This window comes from Eurypyga helias, unplaced genomic scaffold (genome assembly GCF_000690775.1).
Source record: "Eurypyga helias isolate BGI_N326 unplaced genomic scaffold, ASM69077v1 scaffold4705, whole genome shotgun sequence".
In the NCBI taxonomy this organism is placed as follows: Eukaryota; Metazoa; Chordata; class Aves; order Eurypygiformes; family Eurypygidae; genus Eurypyga; species Eurypyga helias.
Window position 1 is genome coordinate 37203 of NW_010253268.1, and position 19420 is coordinate 56622.

The 19420-nt window shown below is 41.1% G+C and overlaps 1 protein-coding gene across 1 annotated transcript in view; it reads right to left on the minus strand.

The window, feature by feature from the left end:
- Positions 1 to 2861: 2861 nt before the first annotated feature.
- LOC104510371 (VPS10 domain-containing receptor SorCS1-like) overlaps positions 2862 to 19420 on the minus strand; it is a gene marked incomplete at its 5' end in the record, with an annotated part of 115098 nt that continues 98539 nt past the window's right edge. Inside the window, 5 exon segments of the mRNA XM_010152599.1 lie at positions 2862 to 3219; positions 4532 to 4650; positions 5970 to 6130; positions 6310 to 6415; positions 10879 to 10978. Coding sequence (XP_010150901.1) covers positions 3163 to 3219; positions 4532 to 4650; positions 5970 to 6130; positions 6310 to 6415; positions 10879 to 10978 — 543 coding nt within the window.

The following is a 19420-nucleotide window of genomic DNA, read 5'->3' on the forward strand; positions in this document are numbered from 1 at the left end:
CTGCCTCAGGACACAGAACGAGCTGAAGAGAGTGATCTGAAAATGCTTGAGAGATGCTTGCCAAACCCAGACTTACCGTTTATGGCCAGAACAGATGCCTGCTAATTCAGGTGGGCACTTAAACTATAAAAGCAGATTACATCTACGTGCACATATCTGAGTCACCTGCTACCTACCTACAGCCACGGCTGTGCCAGCTGTTCACCCCACCTGAATGGCAGGTGAAGAAAGGCTGCAGTGTCCACTTTGGCATTTTAGGCTGATAGATGTAATTATACTGGGATTTGCTCAGGGTGGGAAAGAAACACACTCCTCCAAGAAGCAAGCTCATTATTCCTGGACTTGACACGTGACACCACAGCCTTGGTTGTTGACAAGGTCTGAACCCCAGAGCTTTGACTATTTATGTGCGTATATAAATTCTTACGCCAAGGGTACAAAAAGGGTTAGAGAACTGAACCTGGACCAGTTACAGGAGGCAGAACAATCTGATGGTTGCTTCCTGACTTGAAAAGCAGAAAACTAAGTTTTCTTTTTATGTCTGAGCCACATGCATCCGCTGTCATCTGGAAAGCTGAGAGGAGCTTCATTTTCTTCACATACAAAACCTGATTAATCAGTAATGCAAATAATTTAGAACTTCCTTCATCAATGGTGGCAAAAGTGGAGTCAAAAAGCTATTTTAAAGGAACCTTTAACAGAGTCTGCATGGGGAACGATAACCTTGGGCAGGAAATGGAGCTGGAGTTCCAGGAAGATGCTCAGAGCTCTGCCATTGACTGGAAACCAGAAAAATACGACTGCACCACTTCATCCCTCAGCTTCCCCATCCGTAAACGGATATAATAATAACAAGTTTTACTCTATAAAACACTTTGCCTGAGGGTTGAGAAAGTTACCTTCATATTGGCATCTTGCTTCTAGAAACAAAATTTTCAGAAGAACACTATCACCATGCTCTCCCACTTCTACTGAACACCGCTTTCTTTTTGAAGTTATCTTCCTATTGATTTAATGCTGTTAGTGAATCCTGTCATGGACAGAAAGCTAAAATGATCAACAAAAACACAGGCCTTCATTTAGAGACATAATCTGTTTAATAAATATGACTGTAAAAGCAATAAACAATAGCAATTATACATTACGCTACATTGTATTTAACGAAAGGGAAAAAGAAGATGAAAAAGTACATCAAAAAAAGTAATTTTAAAATTAGAAATAGTTCCAACACTCTAAGAAAACTTTTTGATTGGCTTACTATAAAAATAAGTTGGGTAATGTTGGACTTCAGTGGGGACTATTATACAGTTGCTGCCAAAACTTTCCCATCTTTCTTAAAGCTGTAGTTGCAAACACAATAGCAAAGCCGTACAAACTGCAGTGTTTCTACCTGTCTTCAGAGAAACTACAGAAAGAGGCAGAGGACTCTGTGCTGTGATTATCCTTTGACTACTACAGGTCTAATATTCTTACACTTGATGCCACATGAATTTCTTTTCCAGCAAGTAGGCTGACAGGGGCTCGTGCCCATGTTGTGACAGACAAATTCAAAACCTCCACCATACCCCTGCCCCAGGACTCTGGGCAACGCCAACGTTAGACATTTAATTTAACAAGGTTACTTTCTTTTGTTGTCATATGCAATGTCTATTGAACAAAACCCACTCACGTTCAGGAATCTGAGTGTGCTATGCTGATTATGAACTGGCCTCAATTGGCCTTTAGTTGATGTAGTTAAGTAAGCGTACATTGGCTATTGTCTTTCTCTCTTTGCACTTCAAAAATCCTGGTGATAGGTTTACCTGAGTTGGCTTGGAAATCGACAGCTGTGATGACCACAGGTTAAGCTGTAGCCAGATATCCAGTGTCCTGGGAGGACTTGTTCGAGGTATGCTAAGTCTGCTTTCCTGCTGTTGCCTTGCATAGTCTACGTGAACATCTCCTGCAGCCTCATTTCTAGTTGCAGTGTAAGATGTAAGCTTATGGTATTGGTAAGAAATCAAATCTTGTACAAGAGCAGTCCGGTGCTGCTGGGGCTCAACATATCTGGCAACAATCTGGGGCCACATCCTCCTTTATTCTCTCTCCTCTGCCCAGCACAGCAGTAGTGTGCACATGTGCAACCAAAGGGGTTTGCCAAGAAGGAGCATGGACTTCTCCTTGCTCCCTATTCAATGGACAAGGTGTCTCAAAAAAATTACATTGGGGTAACTCCCAAAACACAGAGATCTCCTGGGATTTCCACACTCAAATCCAAACATCAGCACTAAATGCAGCTGAGGGTGTTTCTAAGGCTTTCTCTTAGCCAATATTGAAGGTGTAAGGCTGGTACAAAGTACAGTGAAAGTTCATGCTGGCAATAACCTCCTGCAAGTGCAGTATGGACATACCTCCCTGCCTGTAATGCATGCTAGTTCTGCTCCATCCAAGGTCAGGAGGCAGAAAATTATCTTTCAACAGTGCTATTAGTGGGATGCCTTGGTGTGAGTAGGCTAAAAAAACTGCTTAAGAAAGAGCCTGGCCTTACATTTGAGATCACCCACATTTGTACTCGGCCTCCTTGCAGCCGTGGGGCTCTAGCAGCTGCAGCTAGAGGAACAAAGGGCAGAGTCCAAAGAAAGACATAAACCAGACTGACCAAGAATATTTTCAGTGCCTTTAAACTCCAGTGTGATTTTTTTGTGTGTGTGTTCTATGAAAGTCTGCTGGGGCGGCTAGCCCTCCCGCAGCCCAAAGTGCTAAAAGAGCAGTTAAATCTAAAGCCAAGAACCCTAAATGCCCCCTCCCACTTCCCCCAGACCTTTCCCCACACACCCCAGACCACCCCTCTCCCCAAAGAAGAGACCCCCATGCATATTCTTGGCCTATATCATTATGAATTTTCTACAAATTAGAGACAGATAAGAAAAAAGAGAGAGTGGAGGGGTGAAGGGAAGGGCCGCAGGAGTGAATAGTGGTACCAGTTCCTCTCCCCCCACCCCCCACTAAAATTGAACACCTGTACAATGTAGTTCCACTATGGTCTCAGTATAATGTCCACATGCACAGGCTTAAAGCTAAAAACCCTTTGTTATCTGAAGAATTAAAAAGTCCAAATGCAGTGAGCTCTCCTCTTTTTTTTTTTTTTTTTTAGACATATATTGGTGTCCTCAATTCAACCATTTACATAGGTAGGGATTTCTTTTGTGCTCTGGGGCTCAGCAGCTGTGGAAATACTTCCTGTGGCAAAGAAAGAACAAAATAAGAGTCAGTAAATAACAAGTTCGTTCAGCCAAGGAAGATGTTTGAAGGTATCATCTTTGCTGGCCTTTGGGATTCAACTGTTCCAGACTGACATGTTCTTCCCAAAAATGTTTTCTTGTCATTCAAAACACTGAAGGTGACATCCTGTTCTTTTGCTAATAAAGATGATTCACCCATGTTCAACAGAAGAGGGAGAAGCCAGAGCACAGGGGTAGAAGGAAGGAGGGGTTGAGGTCTTCAGAGTAAATGTGTAACTCATTTGCAACAGTAAGGTGTTGGAGATTTCATAAATAACCTTAAATAACCATTTGCAAAAGAAAAGCCTGAACTACTCACATCCAGAAAATAGGAACCATGTGTTTTTGCTGCCAGAGTTTGGAGATAAAATTAAATGGCCCAGGGACATTCATTCAGATTCCTCCAAGGAAAGATCCTTAAATGTTAGTCAAAGGGGTAGAAAAAAACTGGCTTCTGAACAAGCATACAAAAGAGAAACACCCAATTACAGTCTTGCTTTGTTTTCCCAAAAGAAAGAAAACTCATTAAAAAAGAAATTGCTGATTTCCAGAAGCAGATGAGGTGGTTGTATAGGAGAGTGAAGAGCCTTTTGCACTTTGTATTCTGTTCACACCTAGGTCCAGACCTTTTCATTTTGTCAAATGAGCTCTGATTCAGTTTCCTCATTCATCTTACTGAAAGCATGGAAAAACACTCTTAGGAAGCTTGCTGGACTGATTTCTTTTGATAGAGAGTTGGGTCTATGTATCCCACGCGTTTACCTTTTGTGCTTACTAGTGCAGTTATAGGTGCAAACCAAGGGATTATAAAAGGACCTTTTCTGGTTCAGTACAGTGTCCAGTTGCACAGCTGCGAAACACACAAAATGCTGGCTATTGTAGAAAGCCAGAAATGTTATAATTGCTCCAAGTGAAAACCTACCAACAAAATTGTTTTTGACTAATCTTAGAGGCTTCAAGGGTTTTGTTTCCAACAACAGCAAGAGCAGTTTTGAAGGTACCTTGAATCAGCCAGCAGCTGACTGACTCTCACTGCTTCAGTCTGAGTGACCTGTGCAAACATGTGTATCCCTACCCTGGGAACAGCATGAACCACAGTCATTACATTCTTTTAGAAAGGAGAAGCTCAAAGGCCCAACTAACTCTAGAAGGGAGGTTCCTGACCTGAAATTGGGTGTTTCTCCCTTAGCATCCATTTTGCTTTGGAGGCTTCTGGGGGAAAAAGAAAATAAAAAACAAACAAAAAATAATTGTTAAAGTTTAGGACCCACCGCTCCGGGTCTTGGCTTGAAACCTCTTGGTGATCCACAAGCCTTTTGGAAGTCCTCTGTCCAGACTACCTTGGTTGCATTTCCTTTCCTTGGGTTCTGGACTGTGGCCTGGGGTTGCTCTGTATGGGGAACACCACATGGGAAGGTTGGTCCCCTTACTCCATCCTGTGTTCTGCTAAGCAGGGCTGTCCAGGTCTGCTGATGAATAGCAGCTTAAAGGCTTTTAATAGCTACCAGATCTCTCCTTAGTGAACAGGTGAGGAGAGCACTATTGATTGCAGTGGGGCTTCCAGCTTAGACATCAGTTTCATCAAGAGACTTTCTTTTTTTTTCTCCCAGGTTCTTTCACAGCACATCACATTCCCTCCTTTACTTTCCCTTCCCCTTGCTCCCTCTCTGCAGTAGCTATGACTTAGGCCTGCTTTAGCAAACACTCCCATATATTTTAGGGACATTCCCAGGTAGGATCTAAGGTTTGGTTAAGATGATGAAATTGTGCAAATAAGGGATCTCAGTTATGACTATGCTTCGCTCCTATCTAAGTCAAAACAGCTCTAAACTTTAATTCCTCTAAAATCAGTCTGTGTCCCCTTATTTGCAGGGGTCCTGTACTGTACCTCTGGTCTGGGCCTGCAGAATTGTCACCTCAGAAGTGAAGCCAAGCAATGCCTGAGCAATGCTGGCTTTAGCAGATGATGTCCCCAGGCTAAAACCTCCCATTTCTGTCCTAACACTTCTACTGTAGTCAGGGTAACAGAAAGCATATGAGTATGAGCAAATGTGTGACTGATCCCAGTATGTCCGCTTCAAGTCTATTCACTTTAAGTCCTATGAAAGCCTGATTTGCAAGTTTTCAACCACAGAGGACTGTGGGAGAAGTCAACCTGAGGGCAAACCCAGATGTCCGATCCTGAGATCCCAGGTTTTGCTTGATTTCCCTGGGAATCAGCCAGGCTAGCATTGATGCTAGCCACAAGGCCTGGCACAGCACAAAAGCTACAGCAGTCAAAACATCAACAAATATTTAGCTTTTAGATGTGACTTACCTCATCACCTGCTCACCTCCATGTTCCAGGTGAGGGTGGCCGAAGTTCTTGTGGATGTAGGGTTTAGCCCCACAACTATATCAGTCCCAGCAAAATACATTAAATTGCCTTATAGCGCAAGATAAGTGCCAGCAGGATTTTTGAGAAGGGGAGGGGAACTACACAGAGCAACTAGGAGAGAGAAAAAGCCTAAAATTGTTCCTCTCCCTTTCATCATATGGCAGTAAGGGAGAGGAAGAGTTAGCAAGGTTTCCTGTAGCAAAACTAATGCTGCAGCAGAAGAGGATGGGAGGAGGAGTGTGCAGGAATATGGGAAAGGGGGAAGCTGAGAAAAGGGTTAGCTAATTTTAAGTCAGAGTCGGACCAGCTGCAGGATGCTGCAAGTTATTTACCTATGGGCTGGACTTCCAACTTCTCATCTACTAGTTGCTCAGGGCTCATCAGCTCCCTTTGAGGGACATTAGGTATGCTTTCCCTCTGACTGACTGGACTGACCATCTCTTGATCTTTTTCATTCTGCATCTGTGCATATATATTAAGGCCAGGAATCTTCCTAAAACATTAACAGAAACCATCATTGTGGGGTACTCTGGCAGATGATGTAGTATCAGCTTTTACAAACCAAGAAACAAATCACTGCAAAAAAAAAAATGCAATCCCAGCAAAACAAAACGAAACATCTCAGTGAAAGGCAGCAATGAGGAGAAGGAAATGGCTCAGGGAGGGTCATACCTTTTGAACTTGTAGATTACAAACACGGCTAGTCCCACAAAAACAACAGAGAGGAGCATCAGCATAGCTGAACCACTGTGACTAGGGGTGAGGTCCACCAGGGGAGCTGCAAGAGATGGGGAGAAGGTTAGAGCCACCCCCAGCCTGGAGTGAAAGTTGGTCCCTCAGAAACGCAGTTTCTTCTCCCCTCATTGTACTTGTAGCAGGCCTCATCTATCCAGGCGTCTCCAGGGCTTCTCTCCCTTTCTAATCCACCTGGCACAAAATCTGGGTTCAGAGCACTTGTGGTGCTCAACCTATCCCTTGATGTGAAGTCAATAGCTTTCTCCTTAGAGTCCTCTCTTCTCTGGCCTATGACAGCACTGCCAGAAGGTTTCTCGTATTGCAGATAACTACCTAAGATTGTTGTAAATGAGGTCACTTGGGTACCAAAACTGTCATTTTATGAATGATCCTGCAGCTACCCACAGACTGACTTGTGTTGACATTCTATTTTGCTTAGAGCTAGCTGGGGTAGTTCTCAGTGCACAGTGAATAATGAGCAACTGGCTCCTCAGTTTTACTGAGGCAATGATGGTTACCAAATGTATTGTTCTCTGCTCAGTCCTGTTCCTTACCGACCAGAAGTGCAGTGCCTTTCACAGACACTGCCTCAGCATCCACACCTTATCATGGCAAGCTCTTCTCACACTTCTGACATTTTCAGTTTCTTCCTTTATCCCTTTCCTACTCTTCTGAACATGTTCTACTCTGTTTCCCCTGGTGCCCTGCTCTCTCTCCCACAAGTTTTCCATGCAAGACGGTACGCAGGTTCAAGAGGAAAAAAACCACCAAAACCTATCCTAATCAAACAAAAAGTCTCTCTGTGCTTCTCCTCAGTTTTGCTTACCACCTTTTCATAGCCCATTACTATATAAGGCCACAGAAAACAGCCAGAAGTGCGGCTTTCCCAGAAATACAAAGTAAATTGTGTTACAGTGTTTCCATCACTCATATACGCACACACTAACAGAAAGGCTTCTAGCATCCTCAAATGGACACACATAAATCCAGTAGTCTCAGCTGCTCATGCAGACAATAACAAAACATACTATAGGCAAACATGCAGCGGTAGCTGTGCCACTACAGAGTTAATGCACACAGCAGATACACTCTCTACAGGCGTAGGTAGTGCCTTCCTCTGCAAGGCAGTGGAACCTGATCCGCTGTCATCCCACATCAAGCAGGCTACCTTCAGGAAGGTGAGGCACCAAGATGAAATGTTCCATTATTATGAATTCCTCACACTTCTACGCTTTGTCCCCTTTGTGTCTGTATTTTGTGGGTCTCTGCAGTTCTGTGGGATGACAAAGTGGTTCTCTGATGGATTCAGGCTCAGCATCACTCAATGGTCTTTTCATAACACTGTGCTGACAGTCTGGTAATAAACAACTATTTAACTGCTTTGTGAGGAATATTGGCGTAATTTACTATGCCTTAGGGTTGAGGTGGTTGGGGACATTGGGTTTTTTTGGAGCTTTTGTGGTCGTTTCTTTTTTTTTCCATGAGAAGAAAGAATGAACATGATGAATGGATTGCAATCTGTTGTCCATAATTGCCATAAATTAATCCTTCTTCCAGTGTAGCCTGAACAAAGGTGTAGAATGTGCCTTTCATTCTTCTGTGCTCCAGGGAATGCACATGCTTACATACAACACTCACACACACAGGCTCATTTCTACAGGTTCCATTTAAATACCCACACCAAGCTAGTTTAGATACCTACACTTCTGCTCCCTGTGACTACCCTGCTGCAGAAATTTCTGCTCTGCATGGCCGGACACACACAGGGATGAACATACATGTGCACTGATGCATGGGAATTTAAATGTATATGTCACACAGATGATGAGCTTTGTGGTTCACTCAACTACAGCCCATAGCTGCCAGGAGTCCAACACTGAACCTTAGTGAAAAGACTCAGGAAGAAAGGATACCACAGGCCAGAGCAGTACCTCTGTGTCATGTGCATCCCCCTGGATAGTGTTTTCTAGGGACTGCTTCTGGTGCTGTCTGCATTCCAAATTTCCCTTTCAAAAGGACAATTCTTACTCATCCTTGACAAACAAAACAGTAGTTTTCAGTTGTGAAGTAAACCTCTGTTTTGGTATTTTGTCAGATTCTAAACTATTCCCAAGTTTTGATGTCATCAAACTGTGCTTTTTATTTAGACAGGGAACAGAGACATGACCTCTGCAACTTGATAAGGAGCCACATTCCCTCGAACACCTCACAGTGGCTGCTCTCTGGGCTTTGTAATATCTAGTTTGGCAGTCCAAGCTCATTTTGCATTCTTACTGAATCATATTTCTCCAAGAGACAAAATTCTGTATCATTCGTATAGGACATTGTGAAGCCAGTTAGGGCAATCACTCGCATCTCACCAGCAGCTTCGAAGAGAAGAACAACAAAGCCTAGCTTGCACGACAAATGAGTGTTTACATCTATTATGGACAGAAAGTACTCATTTCTGGTGTGTGTGTAAATACAAATTAAAAAGTGTGTTTTCGGCGAGTACAAAGATCATGTATTTATACAGCATGTCTGAGCTGAGCACCCTCTGCTTCAGACTAAGCTAGCAAGAAGCAGGTCAGCACATGCCCAGAGGCCATACTGTTATTTATCATGGCAGTATGATGCACTGAGAGACCCTGCCTGTTGGTTCATTGAGGGCAGCACACAAGGTTTAGGAGCCCAGAAAAGTGCTACAGTACTCTTCACTAACTATCTGGTTTTGAGACTGGAACTACCCAGGTTTTAGCCAGCTCTGAGCACTGATGGAGCAGCTGGGGACCCTGTGCACTCCCCTCATGCAGAGATGCCCAAAATTCCTCTCCAAGAAGCTGCAGGAGGCTCCTACATACAGCTCAAAACTTGGATCCAGGTTCATCTTGTATTAAAGGCAGGGCTGGAGATGTGAATTTAAGCATCATCTGTTTCCACTGCATGAAATCAGGAATGTCCCTCCAGTAGCAAGAGGTAAAGATAAGCCTTTCCCAGGAATATCTAATGTGATTCTTTCTAACTATAATCTTTTAGAAAAGGCTTACATGATATTCGGGGGCAGAGTAGTTATGTCTGAATGTTCATTTGGGATTTGATCTTGACTTTAATGAACACTGACAAAAATGGAAAACAACCATGTGCATTGGCAGAGTAAATTCCCAGAAACAAATTTCAAAGATGATGAGCAATTGCAGGTAACTCCCAAGTTTGAAGCTCACATTAAGATGCTTCCAGAGATGTTTCTTTTAAGAGATGGGCACTGAGCATTTTCTGAAAGTACATATAGTGTCGCTGGTCTCTGTTGAAAATTCTGGCCAAGGATCACAATTCTTCCGTGTCATATGACTATTTCATTTTTTTTAAGAATTTACGGTGGGGGGGAGGGGAATCAAAAAAACTGACTTCTCAAGCTGTTGTGCTTTTTTTTCTTTAGAGATTACCCAGCTGTGTTGCATTTCTGCTTTTTTCTGCTTTTGGTACTAACACGTCTAAAAGTAGGGATCCAATCATCTGTTCTACAGCTAATGAATGCAAAAACATGCAGCAATATTCCAAGGGCAGATATTAGTAAGGTCTGCTTAGGAAAAATGAAATATTGCAAATACCAAGGCTTTCTTCTGAGGGTATTTAAATGCAGTCACATTACACCCTTTCTTAACAGTCTATTTTTCCTTCCCTCTATGGACAAGGCTGCACATTGACTGACACCAGTTTGGGCACACCTGTGCATACCTTAAAAAGGTTTTTGTAGAGCAGTTTCCTGGTACAAGTAAACTGAGGCTTTTAGTCTGCAAGGTAGCAGAAGCAGCTGATACCAACTCATCAAAACTATCAGCAGCTGCTGCAGAAAAGGAATTCCTAAGAATCCTGAGCATGGATTTGTTCATCCCATCTCTTGTAATAGTTAAATAGGGCCTGTGCTGTGAAATGAGGGTTTAGCATACAGAATAGACAGACGCATGTAATTAAATATCAGGACTTTGGAGATGGCTCATTTTTAGATAGGATTAGTTAAAGTTCAAGCTGTCTAATCTTATGTGTGTGCATATGTAAATTGATTCTAGTCTTTCAGGCTGCTGAACAACTTCTGAACTGTGCTGAGCTGCTTTGAATGTTTGTTGACTCTAGAATATCTGAATATATCCAAGGCTAGCTGGTAACCTTTGCACTGTGTGATCCGCGCTGAATATACCATGGTGCTGCCTAGCTGTTGAATATTTCAGAGGGAGCCAAGAAGTGCACATTTCCACTGCTACTTGTACTACATTTCCAACAACAGCAAATTCTTGCACATAAGTAAACAAAAGGATAAGCTGTAAATGCAAAAGACACTATCTTTTTGGCATGATAAAGGAGGGGGTGGAACAAGCATTTTAATGTCTGCCCATACACTGAGTTGTTATTGTGACATAAAAATAAGAAGTGTTTAAAATACAGCTGATAGCACACTACTACCATCAAGAATATATGGCTTGCTGTGCTGCAGAGCAACACAGAGGGTGTACACAGAAAGAGGATACTGACCTGCCGTTAAACGGGCAGCATGGACAAGGATTCGAACCCCTGGCTTCAACTCAAAATGGACCAGGTTTTGATTCAGTTTCTGGATCAGTCTTTCTGAAATCTGGAAGAAAGGCAGAAATATGAAATGCATTTGTTTCATGATCACTGGTTTAGATTGCCAGTGGGTGGGTAAGAAATGGAGCTTCATGCAAACAAAAAGGTTTTGCAGAGGCACCAGACTTCCAAGTGCAACTTCCTATCACCTGACAAAGAGGAAACTTGTGAAAGCTGAACATACCTGCCAAGCTATGTCCAGGGTAGTTTGGTTACAGCTAGCAATGACTGATAGCAACAAGTTGCCCCGTCACACCTCTGTTGGAGCGACCTGGCAGCAAAAGGGAATTGAGCCCAGAGAAGCATTTCAGCTAACACTCGTTCAGTCATAACAAATAACTTTTTACTCATTGAGTGGCCAGGTCTATGATCTTAGAGTCTGTTCATAACAGGTGGCATACCTGAATCAAAATGAGTACTTTAAGTTCTTACACCAGATCTCACTGAAATTTCAAGTCCTAAACCCAAATTTCATTTCATTTCATCCAGCTCCGAGTTTCAAGACAGCTGCTTCCGCATCCTTATGTACCAAAACCAACTCAAATCTGAAAGCATTTACAGAGTGTGGCTTAAGAAAATACATGTTCCATCTCTTCTTTTGGGTTACACAGGGAGAGTGTGTACTTTTATATTCTCTTTCATGGTACAGATATTATAGATCACTTTGACAACAATAGAGCTCCAACAAAAATGAAGCAGACTATTCCTTCTTAAAGGACACAATAGAAAAGTTGAGCATTTGCTCAGATAAGACCCCATAAAATCTGTATTTGTATAGCAGAGAAGCCAAGCTTTGGCCCAATCTGTTGGTAAACATTCCATTTTAAGCCAGTTTGGCACAATATGCCTAGAGCCACTTTCTCTGTATCACTATTAATTATATCCAAGAAATTCCAGGCATGTTGCCCTTAAAAGCAAAACATCCAAGTACATTAATCAAGGAATGGAAGCGTACAGACATGACGTTGATAATTTGTTGTGTGGCTTTTGTATATTCATTTGCTAGATGTTTCATGTATTTAACATTTTCTTACATCACTGAGCAATTTTCCAGCTGAGCCCAGCCACTGTTCCGTGTGTTGGTTTATTAGGGAGTGGTGATTGGAAAACTGCAAAAAACAAACCAACCCATCTCACAACCCTTAATATGCAGTTGTTGAGAACGCTCTATTTTTACAGCCATACCAAGATCAAGAGGAACTGCATTCTAGTGCTCAACGCTTAATTTAATTTGTTTTAAATAAATCCTCATTCCTTCTTGAAGATTAATGAAAAATTGTCAGAAAAAAAGAACATTCCAATAATTTTTACACCATTTTTTCATGTTCTTCATTTTTGTGTCACTGAGTTATTTCAGTAAATGCTACCCAGATATGATTAGATATTCCTTGGCTATCGTTCATTACAGTATGAGATTTATCTGCCTCCCATCTTTTTTCAACATTAATAGTTCTTTCAATACTCTTGGCTTGTACACTTAATTTCTGGCTGCTGATCACTTGAATAGGTGCCTTTGGTCCAATATCAATTTGGCAATAACTCTTACAGGCATTTTATTTATATTTTTTAATATATCTCTTTAAAGTTTACAATTTTTTCATTAGTGCCAGAATGAGCAGTAAATATATTTTTTCCCAATAGCCAGAAAAAAAATACCACCTGCTTATAAAGAGCCATCTGGTGAGCTCAGAGTGGCAGAGATGGTGACATAAAGATGTGCAGTGTATGAAGAAAGCCTGGAAAGGAAATTATATGCCTCTTTAAGAGTTTTAGCATATTAATAACCAAGATTGACAACTATAAAGCATACTTCATCTCTAAAACTGGAGCAACAGATGCAGATTGATATGCTGTAAACCAGGTACATTAATGGATCATGGAAATAAAGGGAAAAATATAATTCTGGCCATTTCTAGTCCCGAACATGACCTAACAATCCTTCTCCGTACTCCTGTAGAAATTATCTTCCTTTGTGCTCTGACATTCTGATGCTGCTGGAGCAGCTGAGCCTATGAAAAAACCAACCACAAGACAGTAAAACAAAGAAAAGAGCCAAACACATTGTGTCATTCCTCTACAACACATTGGGATAGCTGTGCAAAATGGTCAAGGAAACAGGGGAGGTAAAAACCATACGTGATGTGTGCTCCTATGCAAAAAGAGGCTTAATGTGATGTGTAACTGACAATGCAACTGGCAAATGCTGCTGTCTAGTAATGGAGAATGGTTTCATCAAGGATCTGGACAAGAATGGAAGAATAGGAGAACCTTGAGAAAGCCAGCCTGAGAAGGGATCAGAGACTTTGTTTAGAATGAGTGACACGAAGGAACACAGAGATCTCACCTGGCCTGACTGAGTACTCCTGTAGCACAGTGTGAAGGGGGAAAATGACAGCACTGGCAGGGACATTACAGCTGAGAGGTGCCGTGACCACCTCCCAGCAGGCAAGTGGAGTGTGTGAGAGAAAGCTCAACCAATATTCTTGTCTGGCAAGCTGATGAAAAGGAATAGTAGGTAGGGGAGAGACAGTAAGAGTAAACTAGTATGAAAAATAAAGGCAAGCAGAGAGAAACAGTCACAACTGAAGTTTATTATTACTGTATTGCATTGCTGCCTGATTATGAATGAGATCCTCATTGAGTACATCGTGTACATGATATAACATTGATATAAACAGTGGATCACAGTTTATCATGTACATCCTCATGAGATCCTCATTGTAGTACATCGTGTACAAATGCAACTCAGAATAAAATTATTTCTGCCTGAAAACATCAGTATGTCAGCAGAAGCTTGAAATAACTATCACTGTTCCAGGACTATATGCAAAGTGTCAAAACAGGCCGTAACTGTTCATGCTTCTCAGGCTATACAGCATATTTCCTTGTCTCAATTAATTATATGCTGTCCCAGTGGCTTTTTGGGTGCAGCTTTTTAGCCTGGGTCTATATAGAATCTGAACAAGTATAAAAATGTAAGTAACAGCCTGAGACCTTCAAAAGCACCAGAAGTTCTTGTGAGAATCAGACTTCTGCCTTCCTCAGGCAGCTCTGAAGATTCCTGACACATACTTCTGTGGGAAGAACAGATGCAGTCCGACATGTTTTTAAAATGTTTGCTTGTTTAGTATAATATTTTAATTTCTGCTTACATAGAAAGTCAGATTCTCTTCAACGTATACATATACAGAGAAGTAAAATTTTGTATTTCTAAAAGTGATCTGAAATAAAAACCATACACAATGGTTTACAAATGTCAGTATTTGAGGTCAATGGGCAGGTTGCACACAGCTAAGGGACCAAATTCACATTGGTATTGGACACTGCTCTTGAACATTGGACCTGATGATGTTTCTGGTCTTTATATGGTCCCAAGGGGGTCTGTGAACTGCAGATCACTCAGGACACCCACTCTGAGATTGGAGAAGTGGCTCTTCTGCCTTTCTTATTCTATCACATCTATTTCTAGCTCAGTGGATCACAGTTTATCAGAGTTTAAGTTAGGAGTGGTTCTGACTCATTTAATTTCTTTACAACATTAATAAAATGTTGTTGAACTAAATCTCCACACAAAGGCTGATCTTAGTCACCAAAGTAATGAAAAAGTTTCAATGGGAAACACTTTGTGTCCTGTGCCTCTCTATTTTTGCATTCAAAAAAGCAGATAAGGAAACATCAAAGTTTCCTTTGACCTGTTTCAAAAATAGCTGTGCAACTCCATTTGGAGAGCTAGACCTTCAGCTGGGGAACAGGTTGGCCTGAGGCCTGTCCTTATTTCCCTCTCACTCCTGGAGATGCAACTAACTCAGCTGAAGACAAAACTTCTTAGAATAGCAACCTCCTAATTTATAGTCTTCAAGAGTCGCCCTTGTGAAAATAATTAGCTTTCAGAATTAGTTTTGGTCCTTAACTGAGCCTCATTGACTTTATCTGCTTCATTTGCAGAATTAAGCATGATGTGCAAAAATAATTCAGTAATAGAAACCATTCTTCATGTATCATTTTTCATCGAAGGACACATAATGAATAATAATAACAGACAATTTGTGAAGAAAAAAAAAAGGGATTCCAATTTAAAAATGGAACAAAACAAAAATTAATTTGGCTTCTCTTAGCATTTTGTCAGAATTAGGACTGTGAAAGAAACATACACACCAAGAAACAGAATTATCACTCAGAAGGGCATTTTCCTATACCCTTACTGAATATGGAGACCTTTGGTACTAATTGAATGTGATTCAACTGCGCCAGTATGTACTAGGTAAGAATCTAGATAATATTAGAGATACTGTGTAGGGATCTCAAGTAATGAGTGCTACACTTCAATTCATTGAGTAAATCAATAAACAACTAAGGAAAGAATTATGCACATTGATTGGAAGGAAGCAACTTGAACCAGCATTATAAAAGCGAGGAGTCAGGGCAAACGTAGATTACTTTAAACTGTGCCACTCACCCTGCATAAACTTAGTTATTTCACCTGAGGCCTGTAAAGCTTGCTCGCCTTACCACTGAAAAGAGAATAATCATTAATTTACAGGGTCCAGCAAGAATTACTTGATATCTTTTAATGAAAGAAGCTAAAATTCAAGTTGCAGTTAGTATATAGAGACACCATGAGAGCCCAAGGTGGAGGACATTCCTGTTGCTACTCTGGGATGGGAACTGAGCAGCAGATATAAACCTGGAGAGAACCTGGACGTAAAAGCCAGGATCCACTAGAGATGAACAAAGGTGACGAGAAGGCACCTTGAGAATCAAGGGCTGCTCTGTACACTGATTAAAAAAATGAGAAGGCGTGAGGGCTGATAGTTACACGGCAGGAGTTAACTCAAAGACAGTAAGACAAGAATATATAGACAGCCTCTTATACAGCACACGATCATGAAAAGCTGGTTAAGGAAAAAGCGCCCTTGGTACAAGGGCTTCTGGTTCATATTATTCCATTCTCTCCCTACCTGCCTTTTCTTCTTAAATCCTGGCCAAACCTTCCCTAAGCACCCAGTGGAAGACTCAATCTGCATACAAAGGTACACATGTCAAAAAAAACCTCTCCTAGTAAACACTAGATGATTTACCCCTCTTCCTGGAATTTGATTTCCACGACTGACTGGCACCATTTTCTGTAAGATTTGAAGGTGTTCACTGCCTTTAACTTCTTGCTAAAATATTTTGGTGACAGGTACATCTGAAATACATGAGAGGAAAGAAAAGTAGTGAAAGTGAATATGCTAAAACACTGAAGCTTAGGAGTGTGGGTGAAAAAAAAGGTATGGAGAAAAAAAAAAAGAAAGAAGCTCCATCAGCTACAATGAAGCAGAAGTAAAACTAAATCTGCTTTAAGGAAGGAATCCTAAAACATATACACATACAGGGTTCCTGAATTCACCAGAGGTATTTTGTCTCCTCAGTTCATCACTGCTCATTTGATATTTAGTCATCCATGTCTTTTCCATCTCTTTGGCTGGATACAGATACCGGCCACAGCTGTAACATGTTGAGCGCAGTTGGCTATCAACGAGCTGGTGTTGCCATTTGCCAGACTCCATCATGCTTGCTACGTTGCTGATAGCTCTTTTCAGAGAAAAGATTAATGGCCTCAAATGTCATTAACTAGTTGCTTTTACATCTAATTTGTATTCTGCTTTTACAGTCATTTTGAATAGGCCAGGTAAAACCATGCAGTAGAGAACTGAAGGGAAATGCATGAAAACATCACTTTAGAATTCTCATCTATCTTACGTCACATTTGACTAATAGGAGACACACTTGCCATGTTTGACAAAAAGCCTCCGCTAGCCAACAACATGGAGAGAAGATAATTTTTTGAATGGAGAAGTAAAAGTAAACCCCTTCAGAATCTTCCTATAGAGCAAAACCATACACTGAAATTGAGTAATTGTATCTGTGTTTGGATATCACTGCCCTCTACTGAATTGTTAGTAGAATATCCTCCTACTGCACATTCATTTTTAATTGGATTAGAGCTAAAAATTACTCAAAAATTACTTGAAGTTAGAGGTTTTCCCTTCATTGAAGAGGAAGAATTTGTGGTTTTTGAAGTGGCAGATCTGAATTCTGTAACCATCCCATTCACCAAGCCCATCCATAAAGATGGTGTAACTGCATGCCAGCCCAAGTGGTCAATGTCAATTCCTGGTGGCTGTTCACGCAAGATTTGGGATATTTTAGTGGTGTTGCAGTGACAGCATGCAAATGAAACAGCAGCATTTTATAACTGCCAATTATTTCTACATGTTTAAGCAGGTTGGTAGTCTGTCTTCACTTACTGTGAAATTAAGCAGGGGAACCAATTAAAAAAAAAAAAAGAAATGAAGTCACAACATTCAGGTCAAATATAAAATTTTTTGAACATGCACAATGTTTTGTGATTCTGAAGGATAAAAAGGCCTTTTGACTTTTATGAAGCGGTGAAGAATAAGGTTACACTGACTAGAGAAAGTGGAGTGGATCAAAAATAATCTGAAGTCCTCCAAAATTCTGTATTTATGTATTGGGTGGAATTGTCCAATGCTGTACACTGAGAAAAGTTCCCCAGCCTCATACATAGTGGGTTTTTTTTTTCAGCTGTCAAGAGCAGTAAAACTTTTTAAAAGGTACTTTAATCTCCCTTGGGAAATATCAAGAATGCAGAGTTCACATTTCTAAATGTAATCTGCAAACAGATATGACAATAATTGGTACTGTGTGTACACAGACACAAAAAAAAATTGGAGCACTTATGAGAGTGGTACATCAGCTCAAGGAGAAAATGACATCTAACATCTAACCATAGTCTCAACAAATGCACCACGCTAATGGAAAACTGCATGGAAATGTATATTTGTCAAGTGTGATGCAAGGCCTAGGATGATTTCTAGCATCCCACTATTACCATACCCAATAATTCTTAGTGTACTGTGTTTAGACTCATAAAATATGAGTGTCATGGAGTAATATTATAGATTTTGAGAAATGGGAAACTAAGACCTAGACTTTAAAGGGACAGTGGACATCTAGCTGCCTCTGAAGTCAGTGGGAATTATGTACCTAAAGGTCACAGATCGGCTGGACAGAAAATACTTGTCACTGTGCCTCGGGAAAGGCTTCCCATGAATCTCAGGTCTGGAGAGCAGCTGCCACATGTGATATGACAGCATGAATAAAGGAACCTATATAATTAAGTGCTTCCTTAAGAAACCTTATTCCGTTGCAGCATTTGTGCAAACTATTTCCATTTTGTTCCTGCATACTTTGAAGTTTATCTTCCAAATTAGAAAAAATCATCCATAACTCCTCCTTTGGGTGTGCACCTGCAAACACACAAACCCACATATGTGCCTTTGAATAGCTTGTTGCATGCTCATGAACACAAAATAGATTTCTGTTCCTACCAGAAAAGTACACTCTACATCACAAAGTACCTAACGAAGCAACTTAAACTGTCATCAGCAGAAACATCTGCTCGCGGTACTAATCCCAGTGACTTCAGGCACAGGGAGAAGCAGTTGAATGAGCTCTGAAACACTTTGGGAAAGGGATAGTGAAGGATTACAGCCTAAAGGGACGACAAAACAGGAAATGTATCAGAATATCCTTCAGAGCTGAGCACAGAGACACCTTTTGGGGCCCTAATTAGGCAGTTCCCACTGAAAACAATGTCATTTTCTACTGGAGTAAATAGGAAAAGGAAGGCAGTACCCACAGACTAGTAAGAAAAACATTTTGATTGTCCTGATGGGAGCAGGGGAGATAATTCTCCACAAGAAGCAGCTGGCTGCAAATGGGAGTTTCTCAAAGGTTATCGTTTGGACCCTGCAGGATGACAGAGAAGTTGCTGGAGTCCCACTGAAAATGGCATTTCTTCTTGTCCTTAGAAAGGGTCATGAGAGCAGCGTCAGGGTTTCCCTTCTCCACAGCCACAGAGACTCCTTTTTTTACAGGGAGGAAAAAATGGGACAAAGAGAGGGAGTAATTGGCAAAATACAATAAGCTGCTGAGTGCCGGAGGGGAGCTGGGTCAGATGTAAATTTTTAAGTTTATGGACTGGCTTCCTTGACAATTTGTGATTGACTAAAGGAAAAGGGAGATGACAGAAAAAAGGAAGGAAAGGTTTTGCAGAGCAGTAAATCTCATAATTTTTTGTTTATTACATGGGTGGTAAAAATTGCAGAGGAAAGTAATTTGTCAAAAAAAGATGATGGCTAAGGATGCTGAGCAAGGGAAAGCTTAAGAATATGGGTGACCTCATGGTTTGAGGCCCACAGCTAAGTTAACAGGGCTTTAGACCACTGCAAGAGGCAATTAAAACATCCAATAATAGGTCAGGAAGATGAAAAGTCTATTAGAAAAAAAGAATACAGCAAGAGGAAGATACTGTTAATACACGGACTGAGGGGAAGACTTCAACCACAAATTGAGGGACAAATCCAAGGAGAAATTCTAAAAC